At 51.9% G+C, this 24,506-nt stretch overlaps 9 protein-coding genes across 9 annotated transcripts; 7 read left to right on the top strand and 2 right to left on the bottom strand.

The window, feature by feature from the left end:
- Nucleotides 1-660: 660 nt before the first annotated feature.
- PV10_01837 (uncharacterized protein) lies at nt 661-1,865 on the bottom strand. The gene is made up of 2 exons (XM_016366082.1): nt 1,537-1,865; nt 661-1,455 (listed from the first exon to the last, which is right to left on the bottom strand). The coding sequence occupies exons 1-2, from the start codon at nt 1,697-1,699 to the stop codon at nt 740-742; spliced, it is 879 nt and encodes a 292-aa protein (XP_016229731.1). The 5' UTR covers nt 1,700-1,865; the 3' UTR covers nt 661-739.
- A 242-nt stretch (nt 1,866-2,107) lies between these two features.
- Nucleotides 2,108-3,829, top strand: PV10_01836 (uncharacterized protein). Its single transcript, XM_016366081.1, has 2 exons — nt 2,108-2,870; nt 2,916-3,829. The coding sequence occupies exons 1-2, from the start codon at nt 2,329-2,331 to the stop codon at nt 3,148-3,150; spliced, it is 777 nt and encodes a 258-aa protein (XP_016229730.1). The 5' UTR covers nt 2,108-2,328; the 3' UTR covers nt 3,151-3,829.
- Nucleotides 2,118-4,128, bottom strand: PV10_01835 (uncharacterized protein). Its single transcript, XM_016366080.1, has 2 exons — nt 3,827-4,128; nt 2,118-3,769 (listed from the first exon to the last, which is right to left on the bottom strand). Exons 1-2 carry the CDS (start codon nt 4,103-4,105, stop codon nt 3,314-3,316), a joined length of 735 nt encoding a protein of 244 aa, XP_016229729.1. The 5' UTR covers nt 4,106-4,128; the 3' UTR covers nt 2,118-3,313.
- A 557-nt stretch (nt 4,129-4,685) lies between these two features.
- Nucleotides 4,686-6,641, top strand: PV10_01834 (uncharacterized protein). The gene is made up of 2 exons (XM_016366079.1): nt 4,686-5,110; nt 5,159-6,641. The coding sequence occupies exons 1-2, from the start codon at nt 4,764-4,766 to the stop codon at nt 6,621-6,623; spliced, it is 1,812 nt and encodes a 603-aa protein (XP_016229728.1). The 5' UTR covers nt 4,686-4,763; the 3' UTR covers nt 6,624-6,641.
- Nucleotides 6,642-7,861: 1,220 nt separating this feature from the next.
- On the top strand, nt 7,862-9,255 carry PV10_01833 (uncharacterized protein). The gene has a single exon (XM_016366078.1). It carries the CDS (start codon nt 8,183-8,185, stop codon nt 9,155-9,157), a length of 975 nt encoding a protein of 324 aa, XP_016229727.1. The 5' UTR covers nt 7,862-8,182; the 3' UTR covers nt 9,158-9,255.
- A 406-nt stretch (nt 9,256-9,661) lies between these two features.
- Nucleotides 9,662-11,362, top strand: PV10_01832 (N-acetylglucosamine-6-phosphate deacetylase). Its single transcript, XM_016366077.1, has 2 exons — nt 9,662-10,224; nt 10,313-11,362. The coding sequence occupies exons 1-2, from the start codon at nt 9,856-9,858 to the stop codon at nt 11,159-11,161; spliced, it is 1,218 nt and encodes a 405-aa protein (XP_016229726.1). The 5' UTR covers nt 9,662-9,855; the 3' UTR covers nt 11,162-11,362.
- An 892-nt stretch (nt 11,363-12,254) lies between these two features.
- PV10_01831 (uncharacterized protein) lies at nt 12,255-16,775 on the top strand. The gene is made up of 4 exons (XM_016366076.1): nt 12,255-12,822; nt 12,876-13,286; nt 13,342-14,785; nt 14,842-16,775. The coding sequence occupies exons 1-4, from the start codon at nt 12,535-12,537 to the stop codon at nt 16,410-16,412; spliced, it is 3,714 nt and encodes a 1,237-aa protein (XP_016229725.1). The 5' UTR covers nt 12,255-12,534; the 3' UTR covers nt 16,413-16,775.
- A 2,188-nt stretch (nt 16,776-18,963) lies between these two features.
- Nucleotides 18,964-22,103, top strand: PV10_01830 (uncharacterized protein). The gene has a single exon (XM_016366075.1). It carries the CDS (start codon nt 19,344-19,346, stop codon nt 21,798-21,800), a length of 2,457 nt encoding a protein of 818 aa, XP_016229724.1. The 5' UTR covers nt 18,964-19,343; the 3' UTR covers nt 21,801-22,103.
- A 288-nt stretch (nt 22,104-22,391) lies between these two features.
- PV10_01829 (uncharacterized protein) lies at nt 22,392-24,321 on the top strand. Its single transcript, XM_016366074.1, has 3 exons — nt 22,392-22,878; nt 22,939-23,129; nt 23,185-24,321. Exons 1-3 carry the CDS (start codon nt 22,571-22,573, stop codon nt 24,135-24,137), a joined length of 1,452 nt encoding a protein of 483 aa, XP_016229723.1. The 5' UTR covers nt 22,392-22,570; the 3' UTR covers nt 24,138-24,321.
- Nucleotides 24,322-24,506: the final 185 nt, after the last annotated feature.

Here is a 24,506-nt window from a genome sequence, read left to right as displayed (position 1 = left end):
GGACACTGACTCGGTCACCTACGCCGAGGAGTCATGTTCATGTTGCGACCGAGCCTTGACCTTTCTCAACATTATTATTTGTTGTTATCGAACTTGCCCATTCTGGCCAGGATTATTCCGTCAGTTCCTTCCTCGACTCTCACCGTGCCATCTCCGTCCACAATTTCTATTTCAAGACCTGAAGAGGATAGAATAGGCTCTCGGCTGGTTACTTGAATGTGTCCCATGTGTAACTTGATATGCATCCATTCCGTCCTTGACTCAAAGTACGGAGTAGTGTTGCCGAACCAGATCCGAATCCAAATCTGCGGACCGGGAGTAACGATTTTAGGGCCTGGTCGTGCGCGTGCGCGTGCTGCATGCTTGCATGATCAAATCCTCTCGAGGCTCGCCTAAACAAAGATCATACGCTCGCGCATACTCGTACAGAGCCTGTAGGCCGAAATACTGGCGGAAATCCCACATGTCGGACAGCAGTCCTATCGGATAAACTCGCCTGGAAAGCATCTTTACCCACGGACATATGGCCGGGTGGCCGGTTTCGCAGCCTGGCCTTACGGCTACGCAGCCTTGAGGGGCCCACGTGGCCCAACGCAGTAGGTATTGCCGTACAGTCTTTGATTACCATGAGCACCATCTACCTCGTAACACAGTCTATTTGTCCATTCATTAGTTAATCATTATTTTTTTGGTAGAGACCTACGACGGCATGTTCCTGAGGAGCCACCAAACTAAGTCATCATACTGCTCCATTCCACCACAATGTAATCCCCAGTATGAAAACAACTATTGCACCATCCCCAATGGCTTCCTTGACCATCTGGAACCACCATCCAGGCCCGCGTTTGCCCGAAGTCCCCCTACTGATGACCCGTGTACTCTGCACCAACATCTCCCCAGTCGCAAACACCAGGAATGGGTTCTGGAATGTCGCAGGCGCGGGTGGGGATTCGCCATATGTCGCTGTCGACATGTTGACAATAAAGACCAGGTACAGTCCCGCCAGCACGGCAAAGACAACGTGCACGACTTTCCACAACCTGGCCGTCTGTAATTCCGCCTTGGTCGGAGGCATCTTGGGTCCTCCCAACAGCTTCTCAGTCAGAAACTTGGGCAGTCCGGTAGCTTTGGATATGTCGTCTGCATTGAACCCTGCACCAAGGCCAGCCATGTCAGGCACAGCGTTGGGATTGCCTGCATCGCCCATTGCCCCCATACCTCCCATCATACTTTGTAGCATTTTCATCATGGGGTCTTCATCTTGCTGTCCTTGATTCACGGTCCCATCTCCTCCTGCTCCCTGTGGACTCGGTTGTCGTAACAAAGCACGGAGATATTCTTCCTGCAAACGCATCTGCTCGGCGTCGGAGGGTGCATTTTGAGAAGTACTCTGGGGAGGAATCTGGGGAGTAAGAGATCTGGGAGGTGTTGGTGTAGTGGGAGTCTCCTTGCGTACTAGGATTCGCCATGCGTAGGCGTCAGCGCGTGCTTACATTCCTATGCTCTGTCTCTTTGCTGGCAATAGAAGCCACTTACCGAGTTCGGGCGACCGTCCACTTAATCTAGTGATCTTGTCCAGACGTTCAGTTGCATTTGCCGTCACTTTGGCCTCTCGTTTCTGGCGTCGGATTCGCGCTTGTCGTTGGGACGGTGTTTCTTCCACAGGCACTGAGATCTCGGGGTCGGCTGCATCCGCCATTTCTACGGTGTTCGGGGGTTGCTTGGTGTTGGGCGTCGCGGACTTGGAAGATTTCCTGACTGGACGTGGTCGACGTGGTCGATGGATGGAGGATCAAATGGTCTCTTCAATCATTGCTCTGTCTCTGTCTCGAACGATCACGCTGGCGCTGATGATGGTGGCTACTAAACACTGGACCAATTGAGTCTGCCGGAGTGGTGCCAGGACTGGACAAGGAAACGCAAAATTCACGTGCATTCGGTGATTACCTAACCATGCACTAATGTTGACACTTCTTTGCGGAACATGGAATGACGTATTGTCCACCTTTGGGGACCTTCCATTGTCCACCACCCGCGGAGGGCGCCTCGGGCTCCTTCCCCGTATACATACAATGCTACAAGAGATCATGTGCTTCATGTGACGCGTTTCTGATATCGCGCAACCTTGTTATCATCTTGCTGAATACCAACTCATCCTAGATCAAATAATCTATCGTGGTGGTCAAGCAACTGCTCTCCTTGAATCCTCCTATTGCCCGACTTTCAACCGTCATCCAATTTAATCTCAGTCCAATCGTCCCCTGCACCACCACAAGTGTCAGTTTCCAACACGTCTTCCTCCTGCTGCGATATCTAGCCGCTATCGACATGCCCTCCGTTCTCATCGTTGGCGCAACGCGCGGACTCGGCAAGGCCTTGACATCATACTATGTCGACACCCTCTCGTACACAGTATATGCCACTTCTCGTTCACATGCCCCGCCAGAAAGCCCTGCTCCCGATCAAATCTCATGGATCACCGACATCGATCTCTCCAAACCCTCAGTCGGCCAAGACCTCGCCACAGGATTGAAAGGAAAGTCTGTCAACACCGTCATCATCACTGCAGGGTACTTTGCCACAGAGGATTTTGGCAACGCAAAGTGGGACGAACAGGTCAAGATGTATACTCTGTCATCCGTAGCCCCAATTTTTGTCGTGCAGGAGCTGGTCAAGTCTTCGATCATATCCAAAGGCAGCAAGGTGATCTTGGTGTCATCCGAGTCTGGCTCAATCACGCTCAGACACGAACAGGAAGGTGGAGGAAATTATGGACACCACGGTTCCAAGGCAGCGCTCAACATGGTGGCGAAGCAATTGTCCTTTGATCTCAAAGACCGGGGAATCGCCGTAGCTTCGATTCATCCAAGGTGAGTGTACTTCTCCCTCAACCACGCCTAGGCTAACGTTCCAAGTTTCATGCGGACAGAAATGACCAAGGGTGTGGGTTTCGACAAGTTTTGGGATGACGGCGGTGCGCTCGAACCAGGAGATGCTGCACGTATCACAGCCGACTGGGTGGAGCATGACTTTGGAATGGAGAAAACCGGCACGTATTGGGCCCCGAGAGGTACTCGAGATATTGGCAATTGGGATGTGGTGATGGGTAAAGACAAAGCCAAGGAGGGTGCGGTTGAGCTGCCTTGGTAGCGTCTTCCCCTTCTCACGCCTTGGGAGGTACACCAGGGCATCTGCTCCGACACATCAACAACCCCCAAGCCCTGGACTGATGCGAGTCATTCATGTAGATCCAGTGCGGGTTTCGACGTGATCGACATGATCAAACGTATTTTTGGAGTGGATAGATGGGGACTCATTGCAGGCAGATGGCGTAAAAGGCTTCCTTTGAGACTGTACCGTTGCCATCATAATCGAACTCGTCAATCATGGCTTGGATTTCTTCGTCTTCGAGGCCGGTCTCCCCCAGCTCACGCGCCACGCGGCGAATGTCCTCGACATCGATGTAACCACGTTGATCGGGATCAAAAAGAAGGAGAGCGCGCTCGACCTCTTCAGCGGGATCTCGGTCATGGACCTTTTGCGCTGCGACGCGCTGGAACGCATTTTGGGAGATGAGGAGTTGGCTTGAATGGTATGTCTGCTGCGATCTACCGGGCGGGCCCCTTTTAAACTGTGGTTTGGGAACTCCGTGGGTCTGCATGATTTGGGCGATTTGGGGTTTAGGCAGAGTAAAGCCTAGCGAACGCAGGGCGACTCGAAGTTCATGGTAGTCGAGGTGACGATCTCGATCGAGGTCAAACAGATCAAACTGTGGGTGCACTTGTCAGCGTGGTAATGTGATGGCGATTGCGACAGGACTCCATACTGCTTCATTAATTTCATCTCTCTGCTCCTCACTCAATTCACTCAAGACATTGGATTCCTTTTCCATGCTCGACCTGGCACCCAACGCGCCATGCTGCGGCTGAGGCGCGCCAGAAGATTGTGCGAATTGGTATGATTGATCAGGTCTCCGGCCAAGAGCTGACTGGGTATATCTCTGCGCTGGATTGCTGCCTGCCTTGACAGCGGTGCGATCGGGAAGTTTACTCGAGGATGGAGGGTAGGCACCGGCACCAGGAAATGGAGGGCCGGGCTGAGACATTGAAAGGCTCGTAGGAGGCTGGGATCGCGCCGATGTCAGCTATACGGTGGATGACGATACATATAGATTATGCTGCGGTCTGTGAATAATAACACCAAAGTGAAGGGCGGAAGCCACTGTGTATGTCTGCCGCGTTGCTAGGGATGGGATAGTGAAGCTGAACAAGACAGGGTGGAGGTCGCGTCGTGGTTGGAGGTGCGCATATGCGTCTGGTCTGGTCTGTGTACATTCGTGATGTTTGTGGTCTGGTCTGTAGTGTGTGGAGGGCGACGGAGGCGCGTGTCAAGAGACCAATGAGAAAGCTAAAGGCGACGGCTGTCCATGGCCGAGGGGGCTCTCGGGCAATTAATTAGTTAAGCAGTAGAGGTCAAGGGCCTATCGTAGGGACCGAGGGACGGCATGGGACACCTAACTGGTTCTTTAGTAGTAGGCTGGTCCGGGCACTCGACTCCAGATCCCTTCAGTCCCTTGCAGTCACAGGCGCAGGCGACAGCCAATGATGTCCTCACCCCATCAGGCACTCTTCCTCATGGTACTCGGTAGTCTAATCATTATTTCAAGTCGCCATCAACATTACATCAACATTACTCCATTCATCATCTCTGAATGATGCTCTGTCTAGACATGCACCAAATACCAACATGTCCTTGTTGGTAGTATGCATCAATCTCGCCGTCTACAACGACATGACGACAGGCTGATCATTCATTTCGACTACGACTGCTTTTACGCTTCCGTTGTCGAGAATGAGGATCCAGCCCTGAAGAGTGTTCCTCTAGCAATCCAACAGAAACAGATTGTCGTCACCTGCAACTATGAAGCGCGAAGACGTGGCTTGCACAAGTTGCAGCTCATCACCGAAGCCAAAAGAATATGCCCAGAGGCGGTCATCATTTTAGGTGAGGACTTGACCAGATTTCGCAATGCCTCCAAGGATCTTTACAAGTATTTGCAATCTTCTGTTTGGAGCGGTCGTGCCGAGCGACTAGGCTTTGATGAAGTGTGGTTGGTGCAACAATTCTCACGACATGATGATGTTCTAATCGTTTGCAGGCTCGACTGTACGGATATGGTGGACTACAACATGGGTTTGTTGAATCAGAATGATCTGACCCATTCGTTCTTCTGCCTGAGCAAGGAGGATCCGACGATCGGTTTCGAATACGATGCTTCCAAGATCTATGGGCCCTCTTATCCGAGCAAACCACTTCCTGTGGAGCTTCTGAACGAGCAGGACCAGCATCTTCATCGGCGACTATGTCTTGGATCGCATCTTGCACGGCACCTGCGACAGGAATTAGAGGAGCAAAAGGGTTACACCGCGACGGTTGGTATTGCCACGAACAAGGTCCTCTCCAAGTTAGTGGGCAATGTCAATAAGCCCAAAAATCAGACGACTTTGCTCCCTCCATACTTGCCCATAGGTTCACCGGACAATTCTATCAACCATTTCCTAGACAGCCACGACATCGGCAAAGTCCCTGGCATTGGATTCAAGTTGTCCCACAAAGTCCGGTCTCATGTTCTACAACGTCCACCCGAATATGACCATGGCCTGGTCTACGGGGGCACCAAAGAATCGGTCAAAGTCCTGGATGTCCGATCCTACCCCAACATGGGCCCAGACCTTCTGGAACAAATCCTGGGAGGCCCTGGTTCCGTACGGGGGATTGGCGGGAAAGTGTGGGAGTTGATCCACGGCATCGACGACACTGAGGTGGGCAAAGTCAAGCGCGTGCCGTCACAGATTAGTCAAGAGGATTCGTACATGAAGTACTTGGACACTTTCGACAAAGTCAAGAAGCAGTTGCAACTGCTGAGCGAAAGACTGATTCGCCGAATGCACATGGATCTCCTGGAAGAAGATGATGACGATGGTGATGAAGGAGTCACAGAGGCTCCAGAAGCCAGACGCCAACTCCGATGGATGGCGCATCCTCGAACCCTACGGTTGACCACAAGACCGCGCCCACCTCCAGGGCCAGACGGGATAAGACCGAGGACATTCCAACGCATATCTCGATCAGGACCGATGCCCCAGTACGTCTTCAATCTGACCGAGTCGCCCAAGATTCTTGGGGAGAAACTGGTTGAAGATACACTGGTACCCATGTTCCGCAAATTGCACCACGAAACAGCGGGATGGAACCTCAGCTTGATCAACGTTGCAGCTACTAATATGGCCGAAACGGCAGCCGAGAGCAAGGACAGCGAGGGGCGGGACATTGCCAAGATGTTCCGATACCAAGACGCCGTGCTCAAGGATTTCAAGGTCTTGGAGGAGGAGGAGGAGAAAGACAAGGAGGACATGCACACAGGTCCGGTGGTAGTGGCATCGAAGAAGGATAACCTAGCGAACCCAAAGCCAGTCAGGCGTGATTCCCCCTTTAGCGTTGAGGAAGACGGGTGGGAGTCAGAGGACAGCGCCACTCAAATGGTTGAGCGTTGTGGGTTTTGCCATTCGAATGTACCTGTTTTTGCATTGGAGGCGCATCAAAGATATCATGAACTAAATTAGAGTGAATGCCACCATGACAGATCTGAGATCTCGCCAATTGTTTCTATGTACAGTAGGAAATCTCGAGGTGTCACACGTGACCAAGCAAAGGTGTTTTTGGTCGCCACGAGACGGAGGCAGAGGCGTGCCAACGAACTGCCACCGGACCAGGACCAGGCGTGCAAGGGTGGCTATTCTTATATCAACCCTCAAAAAAGCCTCTGGTCATCATCCTCAGGCTATCGTAAATTGGTAGTTTGTAGCTTGTACGCAGAGATTCCTGTGGCCAACTGCCCTGCCAGTGCCACAATTTAAGATGCTGACTTGATCCCTTTTGCGGTGGGCGAGCTACAGTCATGAGTCCAGGTCGCCTGTTTGGCCCTTATCCCCTTGTTCCCTGGTGGCCGAGGGGCTCCCCAATCAGAACTGTTGGGGGCCAATGGGGGCCTGTTGAGAGACTTGGGGACCTCGCTCTGCCTTTCCGAGCCTGACGGGCACGCCTAAGCACGGTGTTTTGTACCCTATTGAGCCTCTGTACGTACACTTTTATCGCCCCTTGGATCCGGTCCATCCTGTCAATTGTCACCGAAAATAGAGAGCAATCCCCACTACGGACCCTACTCGTCTGCAGGCAACAACCAACTCAGCTCTTTCGCCTCTATTCCAAGTCCTCACAATGGCAAATTCTAACCAATGTCCTCCTCCAGCGGAAGAGCCTGGCGAAAAGCATGGCAAAGTGAAGAGCAACAAAGGCACCTTTGAAGGCTGAATGCCATGATGGATCCCAAGGTCCATCCATAGCGTCGTTGAAGCAGCGCCTGGTCCAGACCCCGGTCCACCAAAGTGCCGCCAGTGCTGGTTAATCACTGGTCCACTGGTCAACGGCCAGAAGTCAATGGTCAACGATCAGTGGCCATTCTCACCGGAGGCGGCAGACTCCCGATGTCCGATGCCCTTTTTGTCAAAAGCACAATAATGATGGATCTACTTGTATGGGTACCCTTAAAATGGACTTGACTTCTGGACCACAGGTAGGCGGCAAATCCCAAGTGAACGGTCAGTTTTGGGCCAACCAACCGACGGATCCACGCGGAGTGTGACCTGTCGCCAACCTCATATCAGCTGCCCTGAATCCTCACTTGAACATCTAGGGTGTCTGTCTCGTCTCTCTTGGACACACTCTCCTCTTGGTCTGCTGCGTCCGAGTTCGGCATGAGCCTCGCCTAAGCAGGCGTTTTGTGTACAACCCTCGCCTATGCTCCTTAGGCTTGCTAGCGGCGTGTATAAATCTTTCGCACAAACCCCCACCGGTGGAGGATTCTTGTCCTGGCAGAGGGTGCGCATGTGCTTATGCCATCCTACGCCAATAGACAGCAATCTCTCCATCAGTCTAGTTCGCGCCTACGCCTTCAGCACCAAATCTGGTCTGGCAGCCTGCGTGTTTCCTCGCCCTGGCTAGGCCCAGCGAAACTTTCTCAAACACCGACCTATTCTTAAAGAGAGGTCAGGCGGAACTCATCTCACACACCTGGCACTTGACCGTGTGGACAATTCAATCGTGGCAGACGTGTTTGTCAGCCATGCTGGCCATATCTGCGGCTACCTCCACTGCAGTTCCATCTCGATTGGATCTAGCATCATCTCCATCTACTCCTATACCCTCTGGTGTGAGCCATTGTGTTTTGAAGCATATGACATCCAAGAGGCCTAAATTGTCTCTACAGACCTCCGACATTCCTCCTACATATGTAGCTCAAACGGGTGGCCGGTCTGCGTCGAGATCTGCCGTTGAAGCGACCCCTACGGGGCTGAACACTTTCACCAATGCTTTCGACCTCTCATACAGACCGTCGCCCTCGACAACTCTCCCGTCGCCGGTCAATTCATCGAGGAGGAATCTCACTCAGTCCTCCGGTCCTTACTCAGTCAATCTACCGCACAATGTCCATCCAATTCTCAAAAACAGCCCTGTTGCATGGGCAATTCGACGGTCATCCCTGGCTGGCGGCGGCGACAGTCCACGTATAGGCAATCGCCGGGTCTTCTTTCCCGCTCCAAAACGGGTGTCTTTTCGCACGGTTCTGGAGGAGGAAATTGTCACCAAAGATTACGTGGTGAGGCATGCAGACCTGACTTCATCCGAAGACGAGACGTCTTGGTCGGAATCAGAAGAAGACCTCCCTCGTACGCCCCAGATCCCCTCCCCTGAGACTCTTGATCGACGGGTTCGGGTCGATGAGGTTTCGCCAAGAGGGCGAAGGAAACGAACAGCAGCAAACGGGGCTCAGATGGAACGCGACAGCACGATTGAGCAGGCCGAAACTTCAACCATGATGACGACGAGTGGCACTTGGAAACGGTCGAGGCGGAAAAAACGACGATGGGAGTGGACCGTCCCCGCGCCACCAAAGTTACCAAAGGTGGCTGATGAGACTCAGCCCGATGCGGTTGATACGAATAATGACCATGATGACTATGATGAGCCGTCGAGATCAGACTCGAAGATGAGCCAGAGTGTGGGGAGCAAAGACACGGACCAGGAGGTAGACAACTAACCTGCCACAACGTCGACGCAATTATCTCGTCTTGTTGGACAAGAGCTGCGGACCTTTGCCACTTGATAGCCTTAATTAATGATCAATAACCAATTGCCAAGCAATAATGAGCTGACGTGGACATGGAGGCTCTGTACTGTATATCGGCCGGGGTTGCGATCCAGGCCCTCTGTCCGCCGGTGTATCTGGATATTTTTCTTGTTATAGACGGTAGAGTCGAGCGGTCGAGGGTCCATACATGTTCTTCCAAGCATCAGACCTGGGAATTCGACTATATTCGTAGTTGTGGGCATGATTCGTACGCTGATTCCTGGGGATGATCTGCCAATACCTCTCAAGCCTCACAAGTCCGAAAGGTCCGCGCTGTCAAGTCTGCCCCCTGATGGGACTAGGATTGCTTGAGGTTGACCCGCCGGGTTTTACCCCTCCTCCGCAATTGATTATTTCAACGATGATAAAATAGTGTAGTATTATAATCTCGTTGAAATTGTCATTTGGACAAGACGATCATCTACACGCTTATCCATGCCACATCATCGATGACCATCAGCCAGGCCCACATCGTTGCCGAAGTTAATGCATGAAGATTGGCTGGAATCTTGTATCAACGGTCGTCGTAATCAGATGAGCAGGGGAAGCCTTTTTCCAAGACTAGAGAACTCGCGTCATCTGGATGGTGCAAGACTTCATGCGCCAGCATGGACACGTCACTTGTCTGTTTCACCAACTGCCTCGTCTGCATCTCGGGCGAACTGATATCGCAAGATGTTTATTTCAGCACCGACACGGGGCAAATCACACCTAACTACTACTACCGGCAGCAGGGCGTTCGGCGCATCGACCTAGCGGGCTTGGTCGTAGCCCCAGGGTTCCTTGATCTACAGACTAATGGTTTGATGGGTGTGCATTTTACAAGCCTGGGCTCGTCGCCGCAGGGTGATGAGACGAGTGGTGTCAGTGATGAGGAGGTGGATAAATTGTTCCGTGTCAGTCAAGTCGAGGCACAGCATGGTGTCACGGCCTGGTGGGCGACAGTACCAACAGTGGAGAGATCACGGTGGAGGGAGGTGAGTCAATCTATGATACTGCAAGCCACCTACCATGCCGTTGCTCATGCCATGTCATGCTGATGCATTCCCCATCCTGTCTACTTAGATCATTCCCGTGTTGAGACCACGAGACTTTGACTCGGGAGCCACGCTCCTTGGCGTCCACGTTGAAGGACCCTATATCAATCCTGTCAACAAAGGCGCACATAATGCCAGCTATATCCAGGATCCGACCCAGATCTCCCCGTCGGAGCTGTATGGACACGACAACCTGGAAAGCCACATCAAACTCATCACGTTGGCCGCCGAACTCCCAGGCTCCACTGCCCTGATCACCCAGCTGCTTCAAGACTACCCCGACCTTGTCATCTCTCTGGGTCACTCATCGGCCACTTACGAAGATGGACTGGCTGCGGTGCAACTCGGTGCTCGAGCGCTAACTCACGTCTTTAATGCAATGGGGCCGATGCATCATCGTAATCCTGGCCTAGCGGGTCTCATGTCCACGGGACGAGTCCATTACACGGTGATTCCCGATGGGATTCATCTGCATCCGTCGGTGGTGTCCATGTGCCTGCGTACCGATCCGCAGAAATGCATCTTCATCACCGACAGCATCGAACTCGCGGGTCTTGCCGACGGAACATATGCAGGAAATAGTCAGATCACACATGGGCAATACAAACAAGGTAACCGCGTGACCATCGAGGGCACCCAAACATTGATTGGGTCGTGTTGTACCTTGGACGAATGTGTGCGCAATGCTGTCGCTTACACAGGGTGCAATCTTGCCGAAGCGGTTCAGTGTGTGACGGAGAACGTGGCAGATCTGATGGGTCAGAGTAAGCGGGGCAAGCTGGAACCCGGACGGCGAGCTGATTTTGCCATTTTGGACCTCGAAGGGAAGGTGAAGGAGACGTGGATTGGTGGTGCAAGGGTGTGGAAAGGAGAATAGCTGGTCCACACGATCCAAGTGACGTCGAGAGAGATATGTTTTCCTGGCTTAACATGGTCAATTCACATGGCAGATTGGAATGGGGCCGTGGAGATTCTTCAAGGCTTGACTAGGATGAGACATGGTTGATGGAATCGAGATAGCCTGCCGGACTACCTACTTACTTAGATCAGATAGACGATAAAAGGCTCGTTGAAGAAATGCGTAGGAAGAGAATGATTGTGGCAGCCAGTGCGATAACTTGGTTGCATGAGCTGAGTAGACGTCATGAAACATGTACAAGCACAAGAAACGGATGGGGACAGAGAGACACACAGTTGAAAAGATTGGTTGATAGAATTGTTATGGACGTGTCCTGTAAATAATGAGATGATGATCAGGTATTGTACCTACTACTAGGTAGGTCCCACGCACCCAAGGTACCTAAGGCAAATCCCTTGGGCTGGTAGTGACCGACTAACATTAGGTAAACCAGCGCCTGCGCATAGGCATACTGTATGCGTCCTCAGAGAGTCGCCCACTTCCAGAGTGCAGGCATAGGTAGTTTCTCGCTTCAGCCATATACGCAATTCGCTTACTGCACAGGCCCAAGATCGACATAAGCGAATCTGAGTGGCCCCCCTCGGCCCATGGTTCCCATGCAAGTTGGTCTCATCCAAGTAAAAAGTTGATTTGGAACTTGTCGTCGCAGGGATTAAGATCCGACGCCAGTAGAAACAAATAATTTTAAGCATCAGATGAACCGACGCCTGGGGTGCATGGAGGGCATGGGAGTATGGGACTGCCAGTGCGATTGCATCTTTTGACACTGTTTGACAGCCTCTGACAGCCTGTTTTGATGACCTTTGACGCTGTGGTGAATGTCTGGGCCAGGCGGCGCCACTTGTTGATGCTAAAGCTGCGGATCAACTAAACTCAACCAGGCCTGGGCTACATCATCGCTCCTTCCTCCTCCATACTCCTCCTCATTATTATTTGCTCCTTCCCTATGCGTAGGCATGTCCAGCCGCATATCTCACATACGTCATCGTCATCGACATCGAACTCAACCTCCCCCGTCACTTTTCACATCTCACAAAATGTTACACCTACATTTTGACTCTGTTCCATGCTCATTGTTTGCAATAGGGCCTCTGGACTGGACCTGTCCTGGGACTTGGTCGTCGAGACACCAATTTCAATCCAATTCTTCTGACCTTTCTTCAAAGTCCTCCTTCCTTGTATTCAGATTGATACCCAGCTACCCTCCCACCACCACTGTCGCCGCCTTATCCGCCTCCTACCGCTCACTACCTCCAAGCCTGGAGGTGGGAGATCCTGCCTGGACCCTATTCGCTCGCTGATTCACAGTCTGCCCCTTCATCCCATCCACAATGGCCGACCCAATACATCCCCAGCAGCAAAAGTCGGGCAAACCATGGAGCGGGACGAACAAGATCCCCAACATCAATGAGTTTGTGGCCAATCTCGACAAGTCAAAGGCCGACAGAGACAAGGCCATCGATCAACAAACCCAGCCCTCGACCACCGACAAGGTCATCCCTCATAGGAATGAGAAGCCAAAGACAAAGGGCAAAGAAGTCACGGACCCCGTCACTGGAAAGCAGATCATCATTGCTGATGTCGGCAAAGAGTATCTCCAACGTGCAGACAATCCAACCGTATGCAAATCTATCTTCCCCCTTATTGCCATTGCCGCTCACCTTGTTCATAGCTCTCCGTCCCCAATGCCAACCTAGGCAAGCCAACCACTGTTCAAACCCACCCCAACCAGGCCAATCCAGAATACAAGGAGAAGCAAGACATCACGGCCCCCCCTGATCCCATTGCCGAGGGAAGTACTTCAGATGTCCCCATCCATGGCGAAAAGACAAATGTCCTCTTTCATCCCACCCCCTCAGTCAGTTATGAACCGATGTTTGCCGCCCTCGAGCAGCGTGCCAGTGGTTTGTGTCTCGCCATTCTAGTCTCAGTCATCATCGTGGGTAAGATGTTTGGTGGTGCTCTCAAAGGCCTGATCCCCTTGGGCGCCGTCCTTGCCTCGGGTGTCTGGCTGTGGATGAAGGAGGTGGTGAGAAGCGGTCGCGAAGTCGAATGGAGTAGTGAGCAATCCAGAGGAGAAACTGTCCGTCTCTACCTGCCCCCCTGTCCCTATTCCCCCCCGACTAATTTGTCTCTAGGCAACTGCAAATCTTCTGCCCGAGTCTGTCGAGTGGATGAACACCTTCATGGGTATTGTTTGGGGACTGATCAACCCAGAAATGTTTGCCGCCGTTGCGGATACCTTGGAGGATGTCATGCAAGCCTCTGTCCCCGGTGTCATCAATAACGTCAGAGTCGCCGAAATCGACCAGGGAAGCAATCCAATCCGCATCCTCAGCCTGCGAGCCTTGCCAGATTCCAAGGTCCAAGACCTCAAGCAGAGCATTCACGAAGAAAACAAGAAGACAAAAGACCCTCAAGAAGCTGCAGCAGATGAAGAGGGTGGTGACTATTACAACCTCGAAATCGCCTTCGCGTATCACGCTAAACCCGCAGGCGCGTCTCCCTCCGATCATGCACGAAATATGCACATGAATCTCGTTTTCTACCTTGGGATCAAGGGCCTCATCGGTGTTCCCCTCCCAATCTTTGTCGAGTTGCAAGAGCTCGTGGGAACCGTCCGCTTGCGGTTACAGATGACCCCCGAGCCTCCCTTCGCCAAGAACTTGACCTTCACCTTGATGGGAGTTCCTCACGTTCAGGCGGGCTGCATTCCCATGATCAAGCGCGGAGTCAACCTCCTCAACCTGCCCCTAATTTCCAACTTTGTCAACTACGCCGTCGCCGCCGCCGCCAGCATGTATGTTGCTCCCAAATCCATGCAGCTGGACCTCAAGGCCATGCTGCAAGGCGATGACATCACAAAGGACACACAGGCAATGGGTGTCATGTGGATCCGTATCCATCGAGCCATCGGTTTGAGCAAGCAGGATCGACGTGGTAGCAAGTACGGTGGCAGCGATCCCTATATCAATCTCTCTTTCTCCAAATACGGCAAGCCAATGTACTGCACCCGTGTCATTACTGATGATTTGTACCCGATCTGGGAGGAGACTGCCGCTTTACTCGTCACTCCTGAACTGATCAAGGCCGACGAACAACTTAGCATTGAACTGTGGGATTCTGATCGCAATACCTCGGACGACATGGTCGGAAAAGTCGAGTTGTCCATGCAAAAGATGATCAAACACCCTGGGAAGATGTATCCTCAGATTTCCAAATTGGCTGGGGTTCAAGAAGGTACCGAGATGCCTGGTGAATTGCACTGGGAGGTCGGTTACTTTGGCAAGCCAAAATTTAGACCCGCCCTTCGGACTGATGGCAAGAATAAGGATCTTCCCGATCATCTCAAGAACGACGCCGCCTTCCAGGACGAGAAAGGCACGCTCGACAGTGAAGATGCCGATGCGGTCGCTCATACACCCCCTGACCCACTGTGGCCAAGCGGTATATGCAGCGTCATTGTCCATCAAATCGTCAACCTGGAACTAGAAAACATCAAGGGCAGCGATGGGAACCGTAAAGGCAAAGAGTTTGAACCCGCAAAGGCGTATGGCGAAGCCACCGAGGAAGAGTCTAATAGTATGTTGGCACCTGTCATTTGCTTCTTCTTCTTCTTTAATACTGACCTTTTCCAGAATTACCTACCTCTTATTGTACAATCTTATTCAACGACGTCCTGGTCTACCGCACGCGAGCCAAGGCTGTCAGCAGCAAACCAATCTTCAACGCTGGAACGGAACGATTCATGCGAGATTGGCGATCAGGCCTCGTTACCATCACCGTGCGTGATCAACGTAACCGAGAACATGACCCTATCCTTGGAGTTGTGCCTCTGAAACTGTCGGATATCTTGACTACCAGTTCTCAAGTCACCAGATGGTACCCACTGGATGGCGGCATTGGTTTCGGTCGAGTCAGAATCTCTCTTCTTTTCCGGAGTGTCGAAACTCGACTGCCACCCCAGATGTTGGGGTGGGACGTCGGAACCTTCGAGTTTATCTCTGATCAAATCATCGCCAAAGGCTGGACGGAAAATGCCAAGTTGAAACTCCGAACTGGAGGAAGTAGTGGCAAGATCCCTCGCAGTTCATGCCACAAACTCGAGTCCGGTGATGGCGTTTACTTTGACGTGTCCACGGCGGCCAATAACCATGTCCGCCTGCCAGTCAAGCATCGCTATCGATCTCCCGTCATTTTTGAGTTTCATGTCACGGGAAAACGTGGCGCTGCGGCGTATGCATCCATCTGGTTGCAGCACTTGGTCGACAACCAAGAAGTCCCCATTGACATTCCCATCTGGAAGACCAAGAATGGTGCCCGACTCGTCCAGAACTATATAACGGCGGAGAATTATAAATCGATGATGGATAAAGGACTAGAGGATCTCCAAGAAGTTGGACGTCTGCAATTCCGTGGACGATTCAAGGCTGGCATGGACGAATCTCACCGCGATTTCGTCGTCGATAACGATACTCGCGAGACGTATGAGACCTTTGAAGCATGCCTGACCGAGGGTGTCAGGCGGCGCGTGGTCGAGGCCGAGGTTCCGGACTCAATCCAGGATCTACACGAAAAGTCCTTGACCCAGGGTCGTGATGTCCTCCAGCAGCAGACCTCGGAAAAAGAGAAGAAGAAATGGCTTTCGAAATCGGGAGAAGACTGGTCTGGAGCCTTTAGCCACGACCCCCGCGCCTACACCAACAAGGACTGGGAAAAGATTGCCGAGCCCGGCAAGGACGAGCCACCTCACGATCCATTCAACCCATCGAGTGACGATGATAATTTGTCCGAGGATGAGGGAAACAACAGCTCGTCCTCATCCGACCTGGGAATTACTGATGCTGACAATGCTCCCGAGGGTGGGTTCGACAAACATCGCAAAAGTAGTGTCTCTGCCAATGGACGTCCCAGTGGCGAATCAGGTCTCACCACCGACACCATGAACACAAATGGGACGGCTTACACGACCATGACCGAGGATTCGTCGTTGGTCCAGCCGGTATCCCGAAAAGATTCGGACTGGGAGAAGAAGGCTGGAAAGCGAGCAGAAGAACGTAAACACCGGGGTTTGTCCCAATGGACCCCAGCACGAAATGTCAAGTTTGCCAAAAACGAGGCCAAGATAGGCGTGTCCAAAATCAAGAAGAGATTCACAGGTGGGTTGGGAGGCAGGGAACCCGGAGTGGAGACAGAGGCTGGTTCGTAAGCCTGTCGAGCAGCAACGTTGTTAGCGTGGAAGTAATGGAAAATGGTTTTGTATACCAATGTCAAATTTAGCTGGGTAGGAGAATCATGGTGCGAACACGATCGAGCTGCTCATGTTTCTGGTACCAAAAGGGCTTAGATGGATGGCGTTGGTGAAAGTGGACTTGGGTCGAGATATGACAGCAAACACAGGACTCAATGGCGATTGCAAAACCATACACATGTCTGGATCAAGCCCGAGGGGAAAATATCCACTCAAACCATTGTATGTATTCATGTGCTTTACAAAGGGACAGTTTTTCTGCTATTAACTGTGAAAAGAAATCCTTAGCAAATATTTGTGATCGGCTGCAATAATAATCATAAGCACCAACGGTCAGGACAGGTGAAATACTGTACTTAGCGTAACCGGAAATGATATTTCCGGTGAGTTTCACAGCGTACATAGGCGAAATGGAGGAGGAAATGAGGTGTTTGAGAAGGTGAAACCCTGTTTGAGAAGATGGAATTGGCTATAACGGGGCTTAGTCCACTGGTGCCGAGGCTGGCTGTTCGCTTTGCAAGAAAGGAGCGAGTGACTTTGAGGCGCGATTCTAGTTGCAATTCATCTCAATGGCCTCGGCCTCTGCCCCTTGAGCCTCTATCGGTTCTCAAGAAACGAGGGATGGGTAGGTACCTTAGGTAGACAGTTACTGTATCTTTCCACATCACATGTCCATCCAGCAGATTAAGCACGTGGACACACCCTTGGAGTTGTTGAGACAGGCAACTGCTTCTCTTCCTGCATCGCCCCTGCCTCAAAATGCACTCCTCCTTAACTCCGATTCTTGCTCCCCGCCTCAACGATGACGTGGACCTCACACAAGACAACTATTAATTACAACTCGGGTCACATACTCCGTACTCTGTTCCAGATGGTCGGTACCTATGTAAGACTCCATGGATATTGTCATACACACTCTGAGCGATGCTGTCGGTCACGGGACATACGGGATGATTGCGATACATTTCTAATAAAGAGAGGCCGGGTCAATTTATAAGCAGGGTGCCTTTAATTGAGTACAGACTTTTATAATAATACATGTATGTAGCCATGTAGTCACCGACCCCATGATCTCGATTTGCTGATCAGTAGTAGATCGGAGTCGTTGCCGCGAGGGAGACCAAGTGCCAAGAGAGATGGAAGGATAAAAGTATCTCTGGCATTTATTATTATTATCGATGCACGTACAGATTCGAATAGGAAGCCGCGCAGTACGACTATTGTGCTGTATCTTGGAGCACCATGCGAGTAGATTCTCGTAGAAGATTATTCCTCAGTTGTACTATACCCCCATTCGAGGATCTACTTGATGATAGGTTGGTAAACTCCTCTGCGCCTATACAGTCCAAGGTACATACACCTGCATATCTGTAAAGGTAACGACGACAAAAAGATCGAGTAGATTTGCGTAACACCAAGCCCAGAATCAAGACATCATACTCCACACACACACACGGGGACTGACATGCTATTCTCCGAGTGAGGTCTCAAGCGCAAAACGCAAGTACGGAGTATGTACCATTATTATTATTGGCAGTGCCAGTGCACACTCACAGTACTCCGTACTCCGTGTGCGCCCTCTGCATCTCTGCGTTATGCAAACTCGGTGCACCTCGCCACGATCCAAGAGAAACCACTAGTGTCGCTCACAGGTCAATTCGGGCGTTTTTAGCCTTCGGATCTCTACTGCTATCGTCATCCTGCTACCAATCTTTGCTTGGCGGTCTTGGCTGATTCGTGGACATTTTTGGCACCAGGTGGTACCTCGGATGGCCAGGCCAGTCAGACCCGTGTCCGTCACCCTCACAACCCACGTCCAAACAACCACTGGGTGAACAGGCATGACAGGCTTACAGGCTCACAGGCTCGGCCCCCCTCCTCCCTTCATCTTTTACAGATCAGTCCCAACTTTCCGGACAGCCTCTGGCGAGCCCCGTTGCTCCGCCTCCCACTGTTCGTTTCTCCTTGGGGTGTTTGATGTCTGAGCGTTGTGGCCGGCTGTTGTTTCATTTGCTCTACCTAGACCCTTCGCATCAGCCCTCTATGCGCCATGCCTAATGCAGGCCAACCTAGGTACACATCAAGCCTAAAAACTGTGCACTACTACCTGGCCTAGTTAATGGCTAGCCGACCGACTGTTGTAGACTCATACGCATCGGTGCCCCCTTCTCGCGCATCTGGTTCAGTACCACCCCAAATGCCCCCAACCTTTACAGCGTCCAAACTGCCACGACTGTCTGCGAAACAACAATCACATTCTCCTGCCATCCCATCTTCATCCGGCACTGTTCTCACTCTACCTACTCTCTGTCGATCCATCAACTCCATCTCTTGACGGACATCCTCTACATCCAATAACGCTGGTCGTCCTTGATTCCACGCACACACGAGATTCCATAACCACTCTTGGAGCACTTCCTAGGCCGCCTGGATTTATGCTCATCGTCACTCGTTGGCTCCGCTTGTAATCCTTCCCTCCACTAATAATAAGCCCCGAAAACTCCGCCTGGGCGTTTCTACACTGCCATCCTTTGCCACTTACGCTTCTGTATCCTCCCGCATTATTGTTCTCAGGCACTCCTCACCTCTGAGTACCACCCATTTCTCTCGACCTCTCTCTCTTCGGCGGCTCAGACTTGTCATCGTCACCACCAACTCCATCGTCTCTTCTACCTCGCCTCCCACCCGTCTCTACTCCCTCTTCTACCGACCTACCTCTCACTCATTCCTCCATACACTCTCAACAACAACGCTTTCCGTTGTCTTAATACTCATATTCTCCGCCAGTCGTTCGCTTTTTCGATATACGAAGCTTGATACACACTCTCGCTCTCATGCGGTAATCGATCGATCTCGACTTAAACTCACCACTTCGACCTCGCGAGCGCAATGCGCTTTTTCAGAGACTTGCTGGCCACCGCCGCATCATGTCTCTTACTCACAGTGGCTGTTGATGCCAATTCAAGAGCCCGCAATCCCTTAAACTATTTGTCATTAATCCAAAATCCGAGGATTCACACCCCTTCTCAGCGAGTACATGCCAATTCTCACTTTGACATCACTTTTGATCTCCACAACAACGCTCAACATGTTCGCCTCAGTCTGGAACCCAATCATGACATTATTCATGAGGACTCGTACATCGAGTTCCTCGACAAAGATGGAAACGTGAAACATGCAGAGAAGATGAACAGAGATGATCACAAAGTCTTTCAGGGCCGTTCATATCTGGTAGATGAAGACGGGGTTTCGGAGCATACTGGGTGGGCACGTATTGTGGTCAGGAGAGATGGCGTTCACCCTCTGTTCGAAGGCGCCTTTTCGGTTCTGGGAAATCATCACCACGTCCAGCTCAAATCTTCTTACATGGCCACCAAACACTACCTGGACCCCAACGTTGAGGACGACGAGGACGAATACATGGTTATCTGGCGTGACACCGACATCGGCCAACAATCCCCCATGCACACCGAATTGAAGCGTGACGGCATCTCGTCCTCTGCTTGTGGTTCCGATAAACTGTCCTTCAATACCAACCCTGAACATCCCATTTTCCGCGAGTTGTTACTCAGACGGGATGAGGGATCGTGGGGCACCATGGCCGTGGGCAATCTATTTGGCAAGCGTCAGAGCATCGATGGCGGTGGCGCTGGAAACGGCAACTCCGCTGGTGTCAACCTCCGAAACAGTATTGGGAGTACCGCCGGCTGCCCCAGCACTCGCAGAGTCGCCCTGGTCGGCGCCGCCACCGATTGTGCCTATACCGCCAGTTTCAACTCTACCGATAGCGTCCGGCAAAACATCATCAGTACTGTCAATACTGCATCGGAATTGTATCAATCGACCTTCAACATCACTCTTGGCTTGAGAAACCTGACTGTCTCAGATTCTGAATGCCCCGGGACCGCCAGCACCCAGACGCCTTGGAACGTTGGGTGCAACTCCAACACCGACATCACCCAAAGATTGAACCTCTTCTCCGCCTGGAGAGGCCAGCGTGGCGATACCAATGCCTATTGGACCCTCTTCACAACATGCAATACCGGTGCCGAAGTTGGTCTCGCCTGGCTGGGCCAACTTTGCAACCACGGTGCGACAAGTCAACAAGACGGTGGCGGTAATTCACAGAGCGTCACCGGGGCCAATGTTGTTGCCAAGACGTCGACTGAGTGGCAGGTCTTCGCTCACGAAACCGGTCATACCTTTGGTGCGGTTCATGACTGTGACCAGTCTGCTTGTCGTGACACCAACGTGGTCAACTCGGGCCAATGTTGTCCGTTCTCCTCGACCGCCTGCGACGCCAACGCTCAATTCATGATGAACCCCTTTGCGGCATCTGGGATCACCAACTTTTCTCCATGCTCGGTGGGCAACATCTGCAGTGCCTTGGGCCGAAATTCAGTCAACTCGGGGTGCCTGACCGATAACAAAGGCGTTGTTACCATCAGTGGCAACCAGTGCGGCAATGGCATTGTGGAAGAAGGCGAAGATTGTGACTGTGGTGGTACAGAAGGATGTGGAGGTAATGGATGCTGTAATGCTGAGACATGCCGCTTCAACGAGGGCGCCTTCTGTGACCCAAGCAATGAAGGCTGCTGTACGTCGCAGTGTCAATTCGCAGGCTCTGGAACGGTGTGCCGAGAGAGCACGGGAGTTTGTGACCCCGCAGAGACTTGTTCGGGTACCAATGGTACTTGTCCTTCTGACACCACCGCCCCGGATGGCGAAGACTGTGGCCAAGGGCTACGATGCGCCAGTGGGCAATGCACGAGCCGAGATCTCCAATGCAAGACCCTGATGGGCAGCTACACCTCGGACAACGACACATATGCCTGCAACAGCCAAACCTGTAGCTTGAGCTGCGCAAGCCCCGACTTTGGGCGCAATGTGTGCTACTCGATGCAACAGAACTTCCTAGACGGAACACCGTGCGGTGGGGGTGGTCATTGCGAAAACGGAGTGTGCCGTGGCAGTTCGGTAGGAGGAGAAGTGAGCTCATGGATCCAGGACAACAAGACCTTGGTGATCGCGTTGGCCAGCGCGTTGGGAGGCCTGCTCCTCCTCGGCATCCTGGGGTGCTGTATTCGACGATGCAGAAGGCCCAAACAGAAGAAGCTGGCAGCATACCCCAATCGAAGGGGAGCCCCAGGCAACGCTGGGAATCACCGAGGCTGGGATGGCCCATCGATTCCTCCTCACATGCAAAATGGAGGATATGGAGGTTCGTATGCGCCGCCAATGCAGAACTCGCCGACATGGTACCCTCCTCCACAGCAGCCTCCGCCGTCGTATGGGGCTTGGAGCAATCCTGGAAACGGTCGTGTGCAGAGCGTGCGATATGCATAAGAAGGTTGAATCTTGACAGCATCTGGATATAAAATGGAAAAGGCAAAGACGCAGGATGGATATATGGCTACATCATTGTGAACTGCACTTGTGTGCAGGCGCGAGCAGGATGAGATGAACGGTTGCATGTATTGAACTACCGTGATCGGGGTTGGACATGACTGCTGGACCGCTTTAAAGGTCCCGATACGAAACCATTGCATATTGATATGGCGTCAAGAGAAGGGATTACCCGTACATTAGGGTACATTGGGTATCATTTTGACAAATATTATTGAGTTTTGAAGCCTTGAAGTGGTTGCTTTGGTGTAGATGTGATGCAGTCATATGTACTTGTGAGATTTTGCCATGCGGTTGTTGGACGTACAATACGTGCGTGACCTTAGGCCTCGGACGCCTACAGATCTCTTCTTCCTAGTTAAAGCTTCAAGGGTGGTGACGCCTAAACAAGATGACCTCGGCCCTTCAGTTCCACCTCCTGCCCCATCCCCCTCCCCCCACTAACATTGCCTCCAAGGCTCCAAATATCAAAAACTCCAAATTTCGTCATTCCTTGAGCTCCAATCATCAATCGTCAACTCAAGCATCTTCCTCCAACTCAATCCAATACACGCACCCGATTGATTGACGAATGTCCCCCACGCAGGAACGCGGAATCTAGCACGCCTTCGCCCTTGACGGATTCATTTTTCTCCCATACGCTGTCATTCTTGCCGCGTGAGATCATACAAACACCTCTTTCGTTGCGTTGTTCCCTTCTCACCCTCCTCATGAACGTCAACCTCGCAAACTCTACCACCGTCGCTGTCCGCTCTGTGTCACGCCCATTCACTATTACTCGATATTCTGTGTCGATCTCGAACAAAAGTCTTCCATTTCGCGCCCGGGGAAGTCCACCTTGGCCATCGCAATTCCAAATCCACTGTCGTCGGACCATGTCTTCCACGGCGGCCCTTGAGGCCAAGTTTGCGCCTGCGAAACGGGTCGCAGGCCAAAAACAAGATGTGTGGTCAATTGTGAACGAAGCTGCAGCGGCTAGCCCTGTTCAGCCCATCGTCAACATGGGACAAGGGTTCTTGTAAGGCCAACCCTAGTCTCTACGGACTAAAGAAGATGTATACTGACCGTCATGACTCAGTGGCTACAATCCTCCCCAGTTCATCCTCGATGCCGCAAAGGGTGCCCTTGACAGGGTCGAGTGCAATCAGTATTCCCCCACCAAGGGTCGACCTAGACTGAAGAAGGCTCTGGCCGATGCGTACTCCCCATTCTTTGGCCGAAGACTAGACCCAGAGACCGAGGTTACCATTACTACTGGCGCAAATGAAGGTAGGTCGAGTATATGCGGACTGTCACTGATTTCAATGACTGACATAAAACCCAGGTATGTTGAGCGCATTCATGGGCTTCATTGAACCCGGCGACGAAGTCATCATCTTTGAGCCTTTCTTCGACCAATATATCAGCAACATTGAAATGCCCGGTGGCACCATCAGATATGTCCCACTCCACCCACCCAAAGATGGAGCGCAAAGGACTTCGTCTGCGGCAAACTGGTCGATCGACTTTGAAGAATTGGAAAAGACATTCAATTCCAAGACCAAGATGATTGTCCTCAATTCACCCCATAACCCCGTTGGCAAAGTCTTTAGCAAGGATGAATTACAAAGAATTGGTGATTTGGCCCTCAAACACAACGTCATCATTCTCTCCGATGAAGTCTACGATCGATTATACTATGTCCCCTTTACTCGAATCGCCGCTCTGTCCCCTGAACTGGCCAACATCACCCTCACCGTTGGATCAGCGGGAAAGAACTTCTATGCGACAGGTTGGCGCGTCGGTTATCTCATTGGACCTCCTCATCTCATCAAATATGTCGCCGCCGCTCATACCCGAATTTGCTATTCTAGCGTCTCTCCTCTACAGGAAGCAGCAGCCATTGGATTTGAACAGGCTGACAAGGAAGGCTTCTGGGACCAAGCCGTCACCGATATGAAAGCCAAGGTGGATCGGTTCACTCAAGTATTTGACGAGCTCGACATCCCTTATTCCATTCCCGAGGGAGGCTACTTTGTCCTGGCCAATCTATCCAAAGTCAAATTGCCCGAAGGTTATAGCTTTCCCGACCATGTCAAGGACCGACCTCGAGACTTCAAGATATCATGGTTCCTGATCATGGAGCTGGGTGTTGCTGCCATTCCTCCCACCGAGTTTTACACTGATGAGCGAGCACATCTTGCCGAGGACTGGATGAGGTTCGCCGTTTGCAAAAATGACGACGTCTTGGATGATGCGAAAGAAAGATTGAGAGGGTTGAAAAAGTATTTTGCTTGATCTGGCACTAGAAGTGGCAAGGGTCTCCCACAGACGGTGGCAATCATCTTATGAGGTTTGACAACAGTGCCGTCACATCTCATGGACTGCATGCGGGACCTATAGCATACGGATTAGAGCTCAAATATAATGTAGGTTAGTCAAGTTCATCACCTGGTGGCTAGCAACGATCAGCGATGAAAAGGAAGAAACCGTGTGGAGCAAGACCTGGAAGACCTGGAGTAGAAGAACCCTGAGGCTCAGCCTTGTCGGCATTCCTCAGCCTTGTCGTTCCTCCACTTTTGCGGCTGCCACTTTATTTGACGCGACGCGTCTGTGGGGGAATCTGATATTCCTCATTCAATTGAATTTCCACCATCATCCACACTG

Source organism: Exophiala mesophila (genome assembly GCF_000836275.1).
Source record: "Exophiala mesophila strain CBS 40295 unplaced genomic scaffold supercont1.1, whole genome shotgun sequence".
Lineage (NCBI taxonomy): Eukaryota > Fungi > Ascomycota > Eurotiomycetes > Chaetothyriales > Herpotrichiellaceae > Exophiala > Exophiala mesophila.
The sequence above is the reverse complement of the archived record's forward strand: the minus strand, read 5'-3'. Positions and strand labels throughout refer to the sequence as shown.

Excerpts from the sequence above, each read along its gene's own strand:
- PV10_01833 (XM_016366078.1), top strand. The coding sequence starts at position 8,183 with ATGCTGGCCATATCTGCGGCTACCTCCACTGCAGTTCCATCTCGATTG.
- PV10_01835 (XM_016366080.1), bottom strand. The coding sequence starts at position 4,105 with ATGTCTCAGCCCGGCCCTCCATTTCCTGGTGCCGGTGCCTACCCTCCA. Across the intron at positions 3,770-3,826 it reads GAGATGAAATTAATGAAGCA|TTTGATCTGTTTGACCTCGA; the intron begins GTATGGAGTCCT and ends GTGCACCCACAG.
- PV10_01836 (XM_016366081.1), top strand. The coding sequence starts at position 2,329 with ATGCCCTCCGTTCTCATCGTTGGCGCAACGCGCGGACTCGGCAAGGCC. Across the intron at positions 2,871-2,915 it reads GTAGCTTCGATTCATCCAAG|TTTCATGCGGACAGAAATGA; the intron begins GTGAGTGTACTT and ends TAACGTTCCAAG.
- PV10_01834 (XM_016366079.1), top strand. The coding sequence starts at position 4,764 with ATGCATCAATCTCGCCGTCTACAACGACATGACGACAGGCTGATCATT. Across the intron at positions 5,111-5,158 it reads CTAGGCTTTGATGAAGTGTG|GCTCGACTGTACGGATATGG; the intron begins GTTGGTGCAACA and ends AATCGTTTGCAG.
- PV10_01830 (XM_016366075.1), top strand. The coding sequence starts at position 19,344 with ATGCGCTTTTTCAGAGACTTGCTGGCCACCGCCGCATCATGTCTCTTA.
- PV10_01832 (XM_016366077.1), top strand. The coding sequence starts at position 9,856 with ATGGACACGTCACTTGTCTGTTTCACCAACTGCCTCGTCTGCATCTCG. Across the intron at positions 10,225-10,312 it reads AGAGATCACGGTGGAGGGAG|ATCATTCCCGTGTTGAGACC; the intron begins GTGAGTCAATCT and ends CTGTCTACTTAG.
- PV10_01837 (XM_016366082.1), bottom strand. The coding sequence starts at position 1,699 with ATGGCGGATGCAGCCGACCCCGAGATCTCAGTGCCTGTGGAAGAAACA. Across the intron at positions 1,456-1,536 it reads TGGACGGTCGCCCGAACTCG|TACGCAAGGAGACTCCCACT; the intron begins GTAAGTGGCTTC and ends GGCGAATCCTAG.
- PV10_01831 (XM_016366076.1), top strand. The coding sequence starts at position 12,535 with ATGGCCGACCCAATACATCCCCAGCAGCAAAAGTCGGGCAAACCATGG. Across the intron at positions 13,287-13,341 it reads AGCAATCCAGAGGAGAAACT|GCAACTGCAAATCTTCTGCC; the intron begins GTCCGTCTCTAC and ends ATTTGTCTCTAG. Across the intron at positions 14,786-14,841 it reads CACCGAGGAAGAGTCTAATA|AATTACCTACCTCTTATTGT; the intron begins GTATGTTGGCAC and ends GACCTTTTCCAG.
- PV10_01829 (XM_016366074.1), top strand. The coding sequence starts at position 22,571 with ATGAACGTCAACCTCGCAAACTCTACCACCGTCGCTGTCCGCTCTGTG. Across the intron at positions 22,879-22,938 it reads AACATGGGACAAGGGTTCTT|TGGCTACAATCCTCCCCAGT; the intron begins GTAAGGCCAACC and ends GTCATGACTCAG. Across the intron at positions 23,130-23,184 it reads TACTACTGGCGCAAATGAAG|GTATGTTGAGCGCATTCATG; the intron begins GTAGGTCGAGTA and ends CATAAAACCCAG.